The sequence below is a fragment of the Balearica regulorum genome, chromosome 15, assembly GCF_011004875.1.
Source record: "Balearica regulorum gibbericeps isolate bBalReg1 chromosome 15, bBalReg1.pri, whole genome shotgun sequence".
NCBI classification, from domain to species: domain Eukaryota; kingdom Metazoa; phylum Chordata; class Aves; order Gruiformes; family Gruidae; genus Balearica; species Balearica regulorum.
The window spans coordinates 17203627-17217722 of record NC_046198.1 but is presented as its reverse complement, the minus strand read 5'-3'; the positions used below and the strand labels follow the sequence as shown (position 1 = coordinate 17217722).

At 47.4% G+C, this 14096-nt stretch overlaps 1 protein-coding gene across 2 annotated transcripts in view; it reads left to right on the top strand.

Moving 5' to 3' along the window:
• Positions 1 to 14096, top strand: part of XYLT1 (xylosyltransferase 1) — a 192246-nt gene that overhangs the window by 95317 nt on the left and 82833 nt on the right. For both annotated transcript variants that reach the window (XM_075767887.1, XM_075767886.1), the window contains one exon: positions 6638 to 7166. In XM_075767887.1, coding sequence (XP_075624002.1) covers positions 6638 to 7166 — 529 coding nt within the window. The remainder of the gene's footprint in view (positions 1 to 6637; positions 7167 to 14096) is intronic.

Below are 14096 nucleotides of genomic sequence, written 5' to 3'. Positions count from 1 at the left end.
TCTGTCACCTCCTGCCTTTAGCACGCAGGACACAGAACTGTACCTATAGATTACGTGAGAATTTGTGACCTGAATTTTCTAAACTGGGCAAACCCAAAGGCACATCTGTGCTTGAGCGTACTCAACTTAGAGGCAAATGTATGTGACAGATGCAAGTGAAAAACGTGCGGAGAGAGGCAGTCTGCAGGTACATAAACTACCTGGGTCTGTCTGAGCGGGTGTGTGTTGTACTTGCAAAATCCTTTGAGAGTGTTAACGGGCTGTCATTAAAATCCATTTATCATTACAGATGACCGTAAAGTTCTTTTAAACCCTCTGCATTTGTGCTAGGTACGGTGAGCGGCAGCTGCTGTTGATGCTGTCACCTACTGTAGAGCCAATTTATTCCATCGTCTTCTCAGTAGATCGCAAAGGCTCTGCCTCCATCTCCACAGAAACCCCGGCTTTCTCCCCTGCGATAGATGGGACTTTGAATTCTAGCAAGCTCACAGTGCCTGAGCCCCAGACCCGCAATCACCACAGGTACAGTGGCTCGTATACCAAAGAACATACTTGTTGTGTGACAGGTTTTAATAAAACACGCTAAAGGTGGAGTCTGGAGAATTAGAACCCGTGTGATCGACAAGAATTTGGAGCAGAACTCAAACTCATCACATGCAATGGCTCTGAGCGCAAAATGTTATTTTTGCATTAACGTTATATTATTATTTTTTAGCATCGATGGCAATCAGTATATAATTGGCAATGACCTCATGCACGCTTCTGGGTACAGACTGTTCTTTCCCACTTTGGGAGTATTTGCTTGTTATTGTTGAATGGCAGTGTGCAAATGCGCAGAAGAGGCCCCGCAGTCATTAAAGCTCTCCCTGCCAGGGCTCGTACATTGAGCACTCGGCAGTTAACCTCTCCGTGTACCTCCTGAGAACCGGATAGTTAGGACAGAAACTTTCTGTTTCTAGAAATCCTTTTCTCAGGCTTGTCTTCTGTGATTGGCACCTGCAAGACTGAGTAGTTTTAACAGGGGAGCCTCTCGAATGAGTTGGCTTTGCATAGAGCCTCTTCTGGTCTAAGCCTGTTCTAGAGAATCACTCCGTTGCAAAGATCAAAACGGTGCTTTCCATAAGAGCTTTTTCGTGCATTCTGTGGATGAGATTAAGTCTATACGACAACAAAAAATAGCAGCGTTAGGTGTCAGTTTGAAAACACTGCTTTTGTCTTTGACTGTGGATCCATACAGGCTATATTAATAGGCTCTCTGCTTCTAATTTGGTCCTGGTATAACCTTCGGTTTTTTCAGTGTAACGTGATTTGCAAGCACAAAGAGGGATAAGAAGGTGCTACCAAATAGCTAGACAAAAGTTGAACGAGATGATGGTTCCAGCAGCAAACCTGCAGATGTACTCCCTGTGGTACCGTCAGACCCGGGAATGCCAGCTTTCAAGATCGCCTTTCTGCGGGATGACTTTGTCCTGACCTGAATGTCTTTGACATCCATGGCAAATAAAGCCTGCAACTAATCCAGCTCGGTAAAAAATCAAATATTGCAGGGCAAGTAAAACCCATCCTCCTGTAGCCAGCTGAAACCCAGATGTGCTGCTTTTGTTCGTGCCCCTGAACTTCACAAATGAACGCAATTTATTGTCAGCAGCCGCTGCTGGTTTAGGCTCAGAGTGCTGAGCTTCGTTTCCCCTGCAGAGCAAACATGGGCATGTCCTGCCGTGACGTACGGCTCCTGTCGTGAGATCGTTACGCTGTGAAAGTCCCGCTTGGCTTTGGTGAAAGTTACCGTGCGAGAGCGCTGCAGGTCCAAGGAGGATGGAGCTGAGATGTCTGGCTTTGCGGCACGTAACACTTGCATCAACAGGCGTGGGATTGCCTGAGGCTGGGCTGGGCTGCCCGCCGGCGGCACTTGTTACACCGCCCTGTTTGTCAGCGTGTGTCTGTAGCTCTGCGTTGGTACAGCTGTTCTACAGACTGGGCTTTATTTTTACTCCTTGCTCCTCCAAGGAGACGTCTCTGCAGACACTGGGTGTCCTCGGTGGCGGGGAATTTGCTGTCCCTGCGGGCAGGGAAGAGTTACAGCCGAGCTCAGTTTTGTGTCATTTGAAGCATTTAAAAGTCATTTGTCTTTTCCAATTCCAGCATGTAGACTTGGAAAAGCGTTTCCCAGAGGAGGGCAAAGCACTTGAAGGAGGAAAATGGTTTAAAGAGGTGAACCGTACACCAGTAAATCGACTGTTTGCTTTGCTTTTTTCTCCGGAGGTTTCATCGCAGCTTTCCTGTGCCAGCGTGGTGCATGAGCCGCGTGGGAACGCTCTGCGTGGGCACCCGGAGCTGCCTCCGCCGGCCCCGGGGGGCTGCGCAGCTTCACGGGGCACCGGTCATATGGAGAGCGAAGATCCCAACTGAAAGACCATAGAAATACTGTGTTGGATGCTGTCTGGGACAGGAATGGCCCACGCCTCGTCCTTTGCCGCAGAGAGGTGTGGACGGGGCAGGAGGCAGAGCGTGGGGCAGGGCTGTGCGCTCCGCGGGACGTGCTGCACATCTGCCTGGGGCTCTGGGTCAGCCCGTGTCTCCTTCGTGGGTAATAAGAATTACCAGGAAAAACCAACGACAGTGAACACCTCTCCCTTACTTTCCCCTTTATCAACATTTCATTTGCTCTACAGATTAGGATTTAATTTATTTTATTTTTTTTAGCTTAAAGACAAAAATCATTTTGCATGAGTCAGACTGTGAGAGGGAAAGGTGCCAAGATACACAGAAATATCCTATTGCGGCATCACCTTTAGAGACCTTGGAAAGAGTTTAATGAAGATGACAGATTTATTTTTTTATTATTATTTTTCCCATCGATGCAGCTAGGTATTTTGGCCGTAAGTTGCAGGTTGGAATGCTCCAGTTACCGATAAAAAGTACTTCCAACTGTTGTCCTCGTTTCAGCAGGGATAGAGTTAATTTTCTTCCCAGCAGCTGGTACAGTGCTGTGGTTTGGATTTAGGATGAGAATAGCGTTGATAACACGCTGATGGTTTAGTTGTTGCCAAGCATCACGGACTTTTCAGCTGCTCACCCTGCCCTGCCAACAAGAGGTGGGGAGGGCACCCAAAAAGCTGGGAGGGGACACGGCCAGGACAGCTGACCCCAACTGCCCAATGGGATATTCTACACCATATGACATCATACTCCGTATATAACCGGGAGCTGGCCAGGAGGCAGCACGGCTCAGGAACTAGCTGAGCATCAGCTCCGGGTGGTGAGCAATCGTGCTGTGCATCACTGCTTTTGCATATTCTATTATTATTGTTACTATCTTCGTTTTCTGTTCTATTAAACTCTCTGTCTCCACCCACGGGATATACCTTTTTTCTTTTCGATTCTCTCCCCCATCCCACTGCGGGGGGAGTGAGCTGACGGCTGTGTGGTCGGTTTAGCTGCTGACCAGGTTAAACCACAGCAACTGTATTAACGATGAAAACTAATGCCAGGGATGCTTTGCATTTCTGTGGAGCGGTGTCCCTGTAGCTCTCTGCACACTGCTGCTGTTGAAACCCAACAAGTAAAGGTCACGTTTGCTTTTTCATAGTTTCCTTCATATTTCACATACTTAACCTGTTGAAATTTAAGAACTACTTGTAAAGAATAGCTCAGGCTGTGTTTGGGATATAAAATTCACATTAATAGAATTAATAGCATCTTGGATGCCTCTTGCATTTAAGTTTTGTATAACTGGGGGACAAAAAAACAGTTGAATGGACAAGAGAAAGCCCTGGGTGACCCGCTGTGGTTATGGATTGTGCCATCCACACACATTTACCTCAACCCTCTTGTGTCTTGTTTATTCTCATTTATACACCCGGGTATCTGCAACTCCAGATAGCTCTGTGTCTTCTGCCTACACTGGAGCGCTGGTACAATGTCCTGCTGTCAAAACCAGGACAGTATGTATGTGGTAAAGGGTAATCGCAGCGTGTTTGTTCTGATTCTTTGTGGTCAGCATAATTTAAATTAGGCATGTAGCTGTATATATATACACACGGATATAACACACATACATATGCACAAGAGTGCAGGGCATCTTGCATTTAATTATCTGGGGAGGAAAAAGGTGACTTTCAGCACCAGCTCAGAGGAAATGGGACAGCACAAGAATGAAAGTTTCTGAGCTGTTTCACATATACAAATCCAAGATCCAAGTGCATTACGATAAAGCAAGTCAAAACACAAGCGGTGTAACTAAGCCGAGGTCTTGGAGCTGGCTGAAGAACAAAGGGAACGTGACAGCTATCAAACATCTGAAGTCTCAGCGCAGTGGCACCTCCGTGGAGGTGTTTTGGGTATGTTATTAATGAGCTTTACGTTTGTCTTGTTCTATTTGCAGTTTGCTGCTGGGTTTGCAGCAGTCTTTTTCTTTGAAGATACGTTGGAGATAGAGGCTAAGTGGAGGGAGCTGGGCTCTGAAAATAATTGGGTTTGTTTTTTTTTTTTCAGTTTGGTCATTCACAGGAATGAGGGCTGTCCTGAAACTACTTTTTGTTTGGTTTGTTTTCTCTTTGGTGTCCAGAGAAGGGCACTGAAGGGTGCAGGGTCTGGAGCACCAGTCTGATGGGAGCGCCTGAGGGAACTGGGGGTGCTGAGCCTGGGGAACAGGAGGCTGAGGGGAGACCTGGTCGCTCTCTGCATCCCCCTGAAAGGAGGGTGTAGCCAGATGGGGGTCGGTCTCTTCTCCCAAGTAACAAGCGATAGGACAAGAGGCCTCAAGTTGTGCCAGGGGAGGTTTAGATTGGAGATCAGGAAACATTTCTTTATCCAAAGGGTTGTCAAGTACTGGACCAGGCTGCCCAGGGAAGTGGTGGAGTCCCCATCCCTGGAAGGATTTAAAAAATGTGTAGATGTGGTGCTTAGGGACACGGTTTAGTGGTTGGACTGGCAGTGCTGGGTTAACAGTTGGACTTGATGATCTTAAGGGTGTTTTTTCAACCTATATGATTCTGATTCTATAAAAAAGGCTATTCTTTTTTCTTCTTAAAAAAATAAGAAAAAAGAATTTGATTTCATGTGTGTCCTTAAAAATTAGAAAGTTTTTTTTTCTAAAAGCTATGATCTCTCCAACCTAAAAATATTTTGTTTGAAAAATGTTTGTGTTTTGGTTTGTGGCTTGGTTTTGGGTTTTTTTTTTTAAACTTCTCTACATTCTTCCGTGTCTGATAGCTAAAGCTCCCTGTGAGCTGGAGGCGTTCATGGGCAGAGATTCACTTGAGTCACTCACAGAACCACATCTTCTAGTGAATAAACTATTCAAACGTTTGTCATGGCTGAGCTCCAGAGGTCAAAGTGAACGGGGCTCCCTGCATGGCCTAGGATAAGTCATTATCTCCCTCTCCTTCCTTGTTTTGACTGCAAGATGTGGTTCCTAGGTGCCAGGAGTGGCTCCCATCAGTCGTCCTTAGCGGATGCTGTCATTCACCTGCCTCTGATTTTTGGTTTGGTCTCTCCCCTCAGGACAGACTCAAAAAGTCTATCAGTATTTATACACCTGTCTTCAGATGTTTCAATAACAATTCCCCATTGATTTCGTCTGGTGCGTGTCCCCCAGCCTGAGGACTAGTTTCTGCGGCTGGAGCCGAGGCGGCTCAGCCTCAGCCACCCCCGGCTATCGGACAGGTTCCCGTTTGGTAGCGATGCACACTTCACGGGGCAGCTCCGTTTTGGTTGAGTCTGTCGTGTCTTTTCTAGAGTAGGTTGCCGTGTTCTCCATTGTCTCTAGGATCCTGGGATAACCCTCCTTTTTCTTCAGTGCTGTAAACTTGCTCTGCTGCTGGGCCAGGACGAGTTCCCGCGGGCGTGGGTGGAGGCAGAGGTGAAGCTGTGAAGCAAAGCGTTATTCTGCATCAGACACGTATTTTATGTGACCTTTTCCTTTTCCCTTATGAGATATATTTTAAATGTTGCACCGTTATGGTCTGTGTATTTCTCAAAGCGTGCCCAGCGTGGAGAAGAGGATGGTGGTGGTGAAGAGCGGCCACATGAGCCGGGGGGCTGCGGCGGCTCGACCTCTCGCACAGGGCTCGGCGCTCGCAGCAGCGCACCCATGGGAAGCGCTTCTCCTAAGTTTTGTTATGTACAAACTCAAAAAAAACCCAAATTAGGACAGGTTTGGTTTGTAGCAAAGTTGCTCCACTGAAAGCAAGCTCGGGCTATAAAGTCGCATGGTGCTTTCTGCGGAGGAAGGGGGCCGTCCCCGCGACGCCAGCTGCGGTTTTACCACAAGGAGCGGGGGGAAGCGTTGAAGGGCCCGCCCTCGCTCCGTTGAAACCTGTGTCGGTTTTGCCATTGATTTCTAATGGTGTCAGGGTGAAGCGTCTGGTTAACAATTGCTCACGAACCTGTGTAAAACCTCCCTGCCCCATCGGAGGTGGGGTGGGACGCCGGCTGGGTGGTGCCGGGGGGCAGGTGGTGGTCGCACTGACTCGGGCCCCTCTCAGATCATCTTTCTGTTCTGAACCCTAACGTGGGGATTTTTTGCAGTATGTTGGATTGTAATTGATTGATGTTTTCATGTAAGAAATGCTTGTAATGTATGGGATGTGACTACTTTTAGTAAGATGAGTATAATTTTTCTCCCCATTTATAGGATGGCTATTTTTCCCACCGACCGAAAGAGAAAATGCGAACAGACAGCAATAACGAAAATTCAGTCCCCAAGGACTTTGAAAATATTGATAACAGTAACTTTGCTCCCAGGACTCAGAGGCAAAACCACCAGTCTGAGCTGGTGAAAAAACCCCTTAGCAAGCAAAAGGAGCACTTGAGAAAGAAACTGGAAGAGGAGAAGATGAAGGAGAACTTGCTGCTGGGGAAGAACTCCAATGAGGTGGTGCAATTCAGTGATCACCCCGGGAAAAACAGCAGCAGCAGCAACAACAATTTGAAGGAGATTCAGAGGTCTCCCAGACAGCAGCATTTAAAAAAAAGTGGAAACAGCTCCCCCGAACTGAGATATGACCAACCACCAAAGTGTGAGGTAACGGGCAAAGAGGCGATCTCAGCCATGTCCCGCTCTAAATCTAAGCAGTGTCGGCAGGAGATCGCAGAGGTGTACTGTCAGCACAAGCATGGAAAGCTGATGCCAGAGAAGGTGACGCGTTTCTGTACGCTGGAGGGTAAGTTGGTAGATGGTGAGGGAGAAATAACATGGTGTCTCGGGGGAAGGATTCTGTCTAATTGAAATGGTCTTCTGATGACAAAAACCAGCTTTATTGCAGGAATGTATGATGTACTTTAGTCTGTGAAAACGAGGGAGGGTTTGAGGAGGTTTTAAGCAGGGAGCTGTGTGGATGTCACCGGATCCTTGGTGATTTCCTGTAGAATTTCTTGTCACTTCCACCAGATTTTTGTTACACTACATGATCAAAGTATTCAGCTGCTACTCCTGTTACTTTTAGTTCTTTACCTACAGACACAGCGAAGCGTAGTCGAAGTCCTGTTATTCTGTACAGGAGCTGCGGGGATCAGGGAACGGCCATGGGGAATGCTGGTGCCTCATGCTAACCCATCAATGGGTGGCATTGCTGGTGTGGCCGCATGGCCATTTTCCTGGCACAGTGGAGTCCTAGCTAATAACCAGGACTGCTAAGCATTTTGATAACCCAGTTAATTATCAGAAGTATAATTAAAAAAAAATTCCAAAAGCGTGGGGAAAAAAAATCCAATTTTGTGGCTCACTTCTATTTCTAATGTTCTTCAATCAACAAAAGTAATTTGCAAAATCACTGTTGTCGAATTGGTTACCTCTGCTTGCCTAAGCCAAGCTTTGATTTGTTGCTTTTGGTTTCTCCATGCAGTCGGATCCACGAGGTATCTCTCGGCTTGCTCTCGGTTTGCATGCGTGAGCTGACCTTTTCTTACTTTTCAAGAAGAGTGCTTCACGTCCCACCATCCAGTTAGCTGTAAGCTTCCCATACAGTAAAGTGCTTATGGGTTTTGGTTGAAGGTTTTTTTGTTGCTGGGGGTTTTTTTTGTTGGTTGTTTGTATTTAAAAAAGCATTGCTCAGTTGATCAAAGTAGGTGTTGATCAAGGAACAGCATTGCCCGCAGCAGCACCTGTTTATCCAGCAGTCCAAAGTCCCCATCCTGTCATTGGCACTTCAGCCGTGCACGTAAGGATATGCCGATGTCTTTGTCCCAGCTGAAAGTGCAGAGGGACTTTTGCAAACAAGAGAATAGGTCTGGCTGTGAGATGGTGCAGCAAAGCTGGTGAGCCAGGGGGTTTAGGGGATGTTTAGTTTCTTTCGTTAGGAATATTTAGTTACATCCTCTAACCCCCACGGCTTACCTGTTTGTTGCACCGTCGCAAAGCAGTGGTTACTGTTGGGTGCCTTCAGCGTGGGGGGGAGGAGGATCCATTTTGCCTAAATTAGGAGGCTAAAATCCCTGTACAGGTGGTGGAAAAAAGGAGGTGGCCCTGAGGATATTTCCAGACAAGAGCATCTCTCTGTAATAGGAAGCTTAGGCTTTTGATTTAGGTGACACGTATTACTGGATGAACGGTGTGAGCACCCCATTTCCCACCCCGCTGTATCTGTGGCTGGTTTGTTTTGTTTTTTACCATGTCTCTTTTGGCGTTTTTTCTGTTTCTTATCACGGTAATACTCAAAGTCATTAAGCAGACATTGGAGATAAAGCATTAATGGAGCAGGCAGGCTTGTGTTCAGCGGGAAGCAGGGAGAGGGACAGCAAAGGCAGCACGAGTTGAAGGGAAGATAAAAGAATAGCACAGAGGTAAGAATTGAGCAAAACCAGACATCAGGACAGGCTGAACATCAGGGAGTATGCCGGGTGCCCCTGAGGTCCCATTGGGGTGCCACTGGCGGAATCCACTGTGATAAGCATGGGCTTGGTATCCTTGCCTCTCCTCTAATGCCAGGAGGGTCAGCTCTGGTCTGTGAGAAAGCTGAGGGAGGTCAGCACCTTGCAGACACTGTCTGACGCTTTTTGGGATCAAGGCCATATCTTGGTAATGTCATCCATGCTATATACCTTGTGTATGGTAAATGCATCACATCTACAAATAGCGAGATCCTGGAGAGAGCTGGAGGATGCGTTGTCATCCGCGTAGGTGTGCGCTGCAGCTGTGCGCGGTTTTGCACACACCTGGGATTCCATCCCCTGCCCGGTAATCTGTTTCCCAGCGATGCAGGGTGATTTCCAGAAGTTTTAAACACCTGCCATTCTTAAAAACAGGCTTCTCAAGAAATATTTATTGCTCCTTTTTTAAATACAGAATTTATCTCATATGTCCTGCAGCCAGGATTATAGCACGGTCGTAGAACCAAAACCAGTGCCACCTTTTACACTTGAAGCCTTTTAGCATGTATGTACAGTGCTGCTTTGTAGTAAGATACAGTAAAATGTCTGGGAAAACTGGAAGCTACAAACATGACTAGAGAAATAGAGAAGTTGTCCAAATACGGTTTTATTATAAAATACACGTGAATTAAGTAACAGCTCAAGAGGAATGGATGTATACCACATTAAAAAATGAAGTCTAAAAAGACTGTGGCTACAATTTTCAGGTTTGCAGAGCTGGAGTTTCATTTAGATTTTTATTTCAGGCAGTGATGCTTGTTTAAAAAGAGTAATTGAGGGATGTCTGAACTTAGCCAGATGGATCCTTGTGGAAAATGTTGACTTTTCTTTGCCCCGAGGTTATTTCCGCCTGCCCATGCTGACAGCTGGAGTTAACCACTTCAACAGCCAGATTTCCTTGGCAGAAAATCTGGACATCCTGTGTTACATACTGGGTTGCTGTAGAGCAGATTTGGGAGCTTTGCTGTGGGGAAGTGCTAAAGCAGCAGCGTGTGGCGTGGGACACAAGTTGCGCCAATGCACAAGCAGGTTGGGACATCAGACCTGCAGAGGAGATCCAGAATTTGAAGTCATTTCTCAAATGTCTGAATACAGGACTATCAAGACAGACATGCAGGAACCCCAAAACTGAAGGTGCCCAGAGCCTGCCAGAAGGCCATATATGTATATAACTTGGTAGGTCCCTTAAATTTTACACCCCTGTTAAAGATACACTGCCTGAGTTTAAGTGTATTGTGGTCTCGGATCTCTCCTCCCTGCTGCAGAACATAAATACTGCTGTTGTTCACACACAGGCTGGCTCAATCCCTCATCAAAGGTGTCCTCATCAACTCCAGCGGCCCTTTAAAGGAGTTGAACTTGGTTAGGAGATGTTTGTGAAGCACTGACCATCAGCTTTTGGGGACATAGGACACCCCATTGTTAGGATCGTAGAGTCATAGAATCCCAGACTGGTTTGGGTTGGAAGGGACCTCAAAGCCCATCTAGTTCCCACCCCTGCCATGGGCAGGGACACCCTCCACTAGCCCAGGTTGCCCAAAGCCCCATCCAACCTGGCCTTGAACACTGCCAGGGATGGGGCCTGGATCACTGGTGAGGGGAGGTCTGGGTAGAGGTCTTGCCATTTTATGCATCAAAAAAGCGATATGGTGTTTGTCAGTGAAAGTCAGACATCTGGGGACTGAGTCTGTGTATGCAGCGTGTGAGTGCGATTCCCTTAGTTTGGTTTGAAAAAAGGTTTCCTGTCTGTTTTCAGCAGAGCTGTGAAGTATAAATATTTATGCATTGGAGCAGCACATTCATCCATTATCCCAACATACAAACGTGTTCCCAGAGCTGTGGTTTCCATTGAGATGTCATCCAGCATTTAATCCCCTTAGATCCTGTCTCAGCTGATCAAAACCACGAAGCTGCTAAGTGTAGCTATCAATCACGGACATGACTCCATCCAGCTGGATTGTCATAAATGTTAAGTGGTACGTTCACTTGAGTGGTTATCAACAGGAACAGGATCTTACAAGCTGTTTTTTTCTTTTAAGTGTTTTATTGTTTCCAAAGGCAACAGGCAAAAGAAGTCAGATATAACTATCCTCCGTGTAGAAAAGAAAGGATTGTTAAAACCAGGAGCATCACCTATTTGACATGCAGGCGTTATTTCCATGAGAACAAGAGGACACGGGCTGCAGTCCCTCTAAGGACGTTGCAGAGAGACAACACTGGTGAGGCAGCAAAAGGGGACATGGCAACTGCAGAGCACGTGAGTTGGCATCTCCCAACAAGCCGGTCCTGAAAACAGGGCAGAAACGCCACGGAACACGGGACTGGTGTCAAAGGCTTTAGGTGCAGCCTCGTCCAGAGTCACGGCTGAGATCAGGGCAGTGGGCAGCTTGCGAGTCGCCCTTCGCTCGGGGGGAATGTTTGGAGGCTGTGCAAGTGTGTTTTGAGGGGAAGTGCAGTCAGCGAAGGTAAGAGGGGAGAACTAGGTTCAGCACAAGGTCGGATGAGAAAAGGGCAAATCCAGTCCCGGGCTGGTTGGGGAGAGGGTACAGGGAGTCATCCTTTGGGGAGTTCATTTCTTCCCAGGGACATGATTTGGAGATCAGGAGCCTGTGGACAATGTGGCAGATTGTTTCCCTGCTGGGGCCATCTCCAGCCTGGTCCTATACGGGCCGGACTGGAGACACTGATTCCCCTGGTGTCCCAGACTCGCTTCTGCTCACCAAAGCTGTTGGTGGACCTGGACCAGCTGCCTCCCTTCCTTGTCCATCATCATACACGGCCCTCCTCTTGTGCAGAGGTGCTGGGAAGAAGCAGAAGTTTCAATGCGAATTCTTGGCTCTAAAATAAGCTTCACTCTGTACCTGGATAACCTCCTCTTTGACAGAGCACACGTGACCTGATCCGTGCCGTGTTTCCCCCGGCAGCATCCCTCAGTACCGTCGGCAGTACAGTTTAGAGTGGCCGCTGTGACCCTGACTGCTGAGATTGCTGCCCAGATCGCTGCAGTTACACAACTCCGCATTTCAACACGCGTATTAAAGTTGTGACTTCTACTTCCAGTCGTCTTTCTGCGATGAAAAAGCCCAGCCGCTGACCCACGGGCTGGACTCGGTCCCGAATTCTCTGTTTTCCACTCCCGCGTGGATCTGTGTGGTTTGTAGCTCTGAATTCCTCGCCTTGCACGTTTGCTGGGTGTGCGGCACGGTTCCTCCCTGGTCGTTGGCGCCAGGTCCGTGAGTCGCCGCAGGCACGCTGCCGGGTGCTATCTGCAGCAGGCTGCTCTGGGCCAGCTTCCCTAGGCTGCCGGACCCCAGGGGAGACTCTGGCCTCATCCTTATCGTTAATGACCCAGCTGGGCTTGTGCTTGACCCAGATCTGTGGCCCTAGACAGACCAGAAGTAGGTAACAGGGGTGTTTTGAGGGGTGTTTTCTGAGATGGAGTTCTGGCAAAAGAAAAGTCCCTAGGAAAGCAGAGCACCTCAAGTGAGCCTGATTTATTTCCCCTTGGCTCTTCTGTTGTCTTTTCTTAGTTTATAAATCAAACAGGTTTTCTGCTACCTTCATCCCTGCGGGGTAAACCCAACTCATAAATAAAGTAGAAAAATAATCAAGCTACCCTCATTCCACATCATTCATCAGCACTGAAGGAGTTCTTTGCAGATTAGACTTCTTTCTCCCTGGTTGCTTATTGATAACGCTGCTCTGGCACATTGAAGCAACAGTTTTCAGTTTCTTACAGGCTGCTGAGAAGGAAATTTTCCATTTCATTTTAGAAAACACAGCCGCCTTTTGGTTTTCAAACTGAGAGAAAAGGGCTCGGGAGCTCTGTTTACTGAATAATACACAAGATAACAGCAATCTGCATGTCTATGATGTTTTTAATCTGACTACTTCAAAGCACTCAACAGAAGGAGGTACGATTTGCAGGAAGGGAAGGGAGAGGATAAGCCACCAAGATGCCAAATACTTACGGGGTGGAGCAGAGCGGTTCTCCAAGGCGTGGAAATGAGAGCACCCTCCACACGACTTTAAAAGAATGGGAGCTGTAACTAAGCAAATGCGGAATTTCATCCGCTCAGTGTGCACGTGTACGCGCAGCGACATAGGAACGTGTGGCTTTGTTCAGCTTTCACATTTTTGGCAATGCGTTTTGGGTTTGATTATCGAACCCCAAATTTGCCTTTTTCTCCTGGTTTCAGGATTCCCAATGACATTGGCTGCTGCTGCTTTTCTGTACGTTTAATCTGTTAGCGTGACAAAATTCCTGTGGTGAGCTATACACGGTTTAAGGAGCATGTAAGAGCCACTGCACGTGCAACCCAGACAGCGTTTTAATTTGCTGCACCACAGATGACTCCAGTTGCAGTAAATTTACTGTGAGTAGACTAATTGCAAAATAACCCTAATTGAGTAGTTATCAGCGAACAACATCCTGTGGAACAAAACTGCTTACAATTAATAGCATTTAAGCCCTACGCTGGTATTCTGCAGAACGCTAAGATGTAATTACACTGTGTACAGAGATTGTGTTCTGTTCTGGAAACCATGTTTCCAGCACTTCTTTCATTATAAAAGGCTGTTTCAAGATTCAGTGCTTGCATTTTAGGCGAAATGAGTTTATGAAATAAGCGGCGTGCCTCTCCTCTCCCCTTAACGTGTGTAAAGCAGAACCAACTCTAATAAAATCAGTGAAGCTGTGACACTGTAAGGAGAAAAATGAGACCTCAGGAAGAATGCATGTTGCCAGTGATTCTCAGATTACCTTTTATTGTGGCCACTCGTGCAAGTTTGGATAGTTAAAATTGGGATGTCAGTAATGAAAAGATACTTCATTGGTTTGGCTGACGATGGGCCCTACCTCATTGTATGGATGAGGACCAGAGTCTATCATTTATGTGATGAAATGCATGTAAATGCTAGGACCCCAAGTGCACGTAAGCCCCCGTCACCAGACGGGATGTGCCGGCAGCGTCCCGCCGTGGGTGCCCGCGTTGCGGTGGGGTCACCGGGGCACTCTGGCCATTAGAAGGGAGTGATGGGGCAGCCTTGATGTAAGAGCTGCCCGAACGCTTCCCCCTGCTCACGGCTGGGCAGAGGGCCGAGGGAATGAATTATCCTCAGAAACTGGATCTGGCCGGCGGGTCAAAAACCAGACAAGTGTCTGTGTGGAAGATCTGCAGACACCTTGTGGGGGAGCTGGAATTGCTCGAAATGTCCTTGTGGCA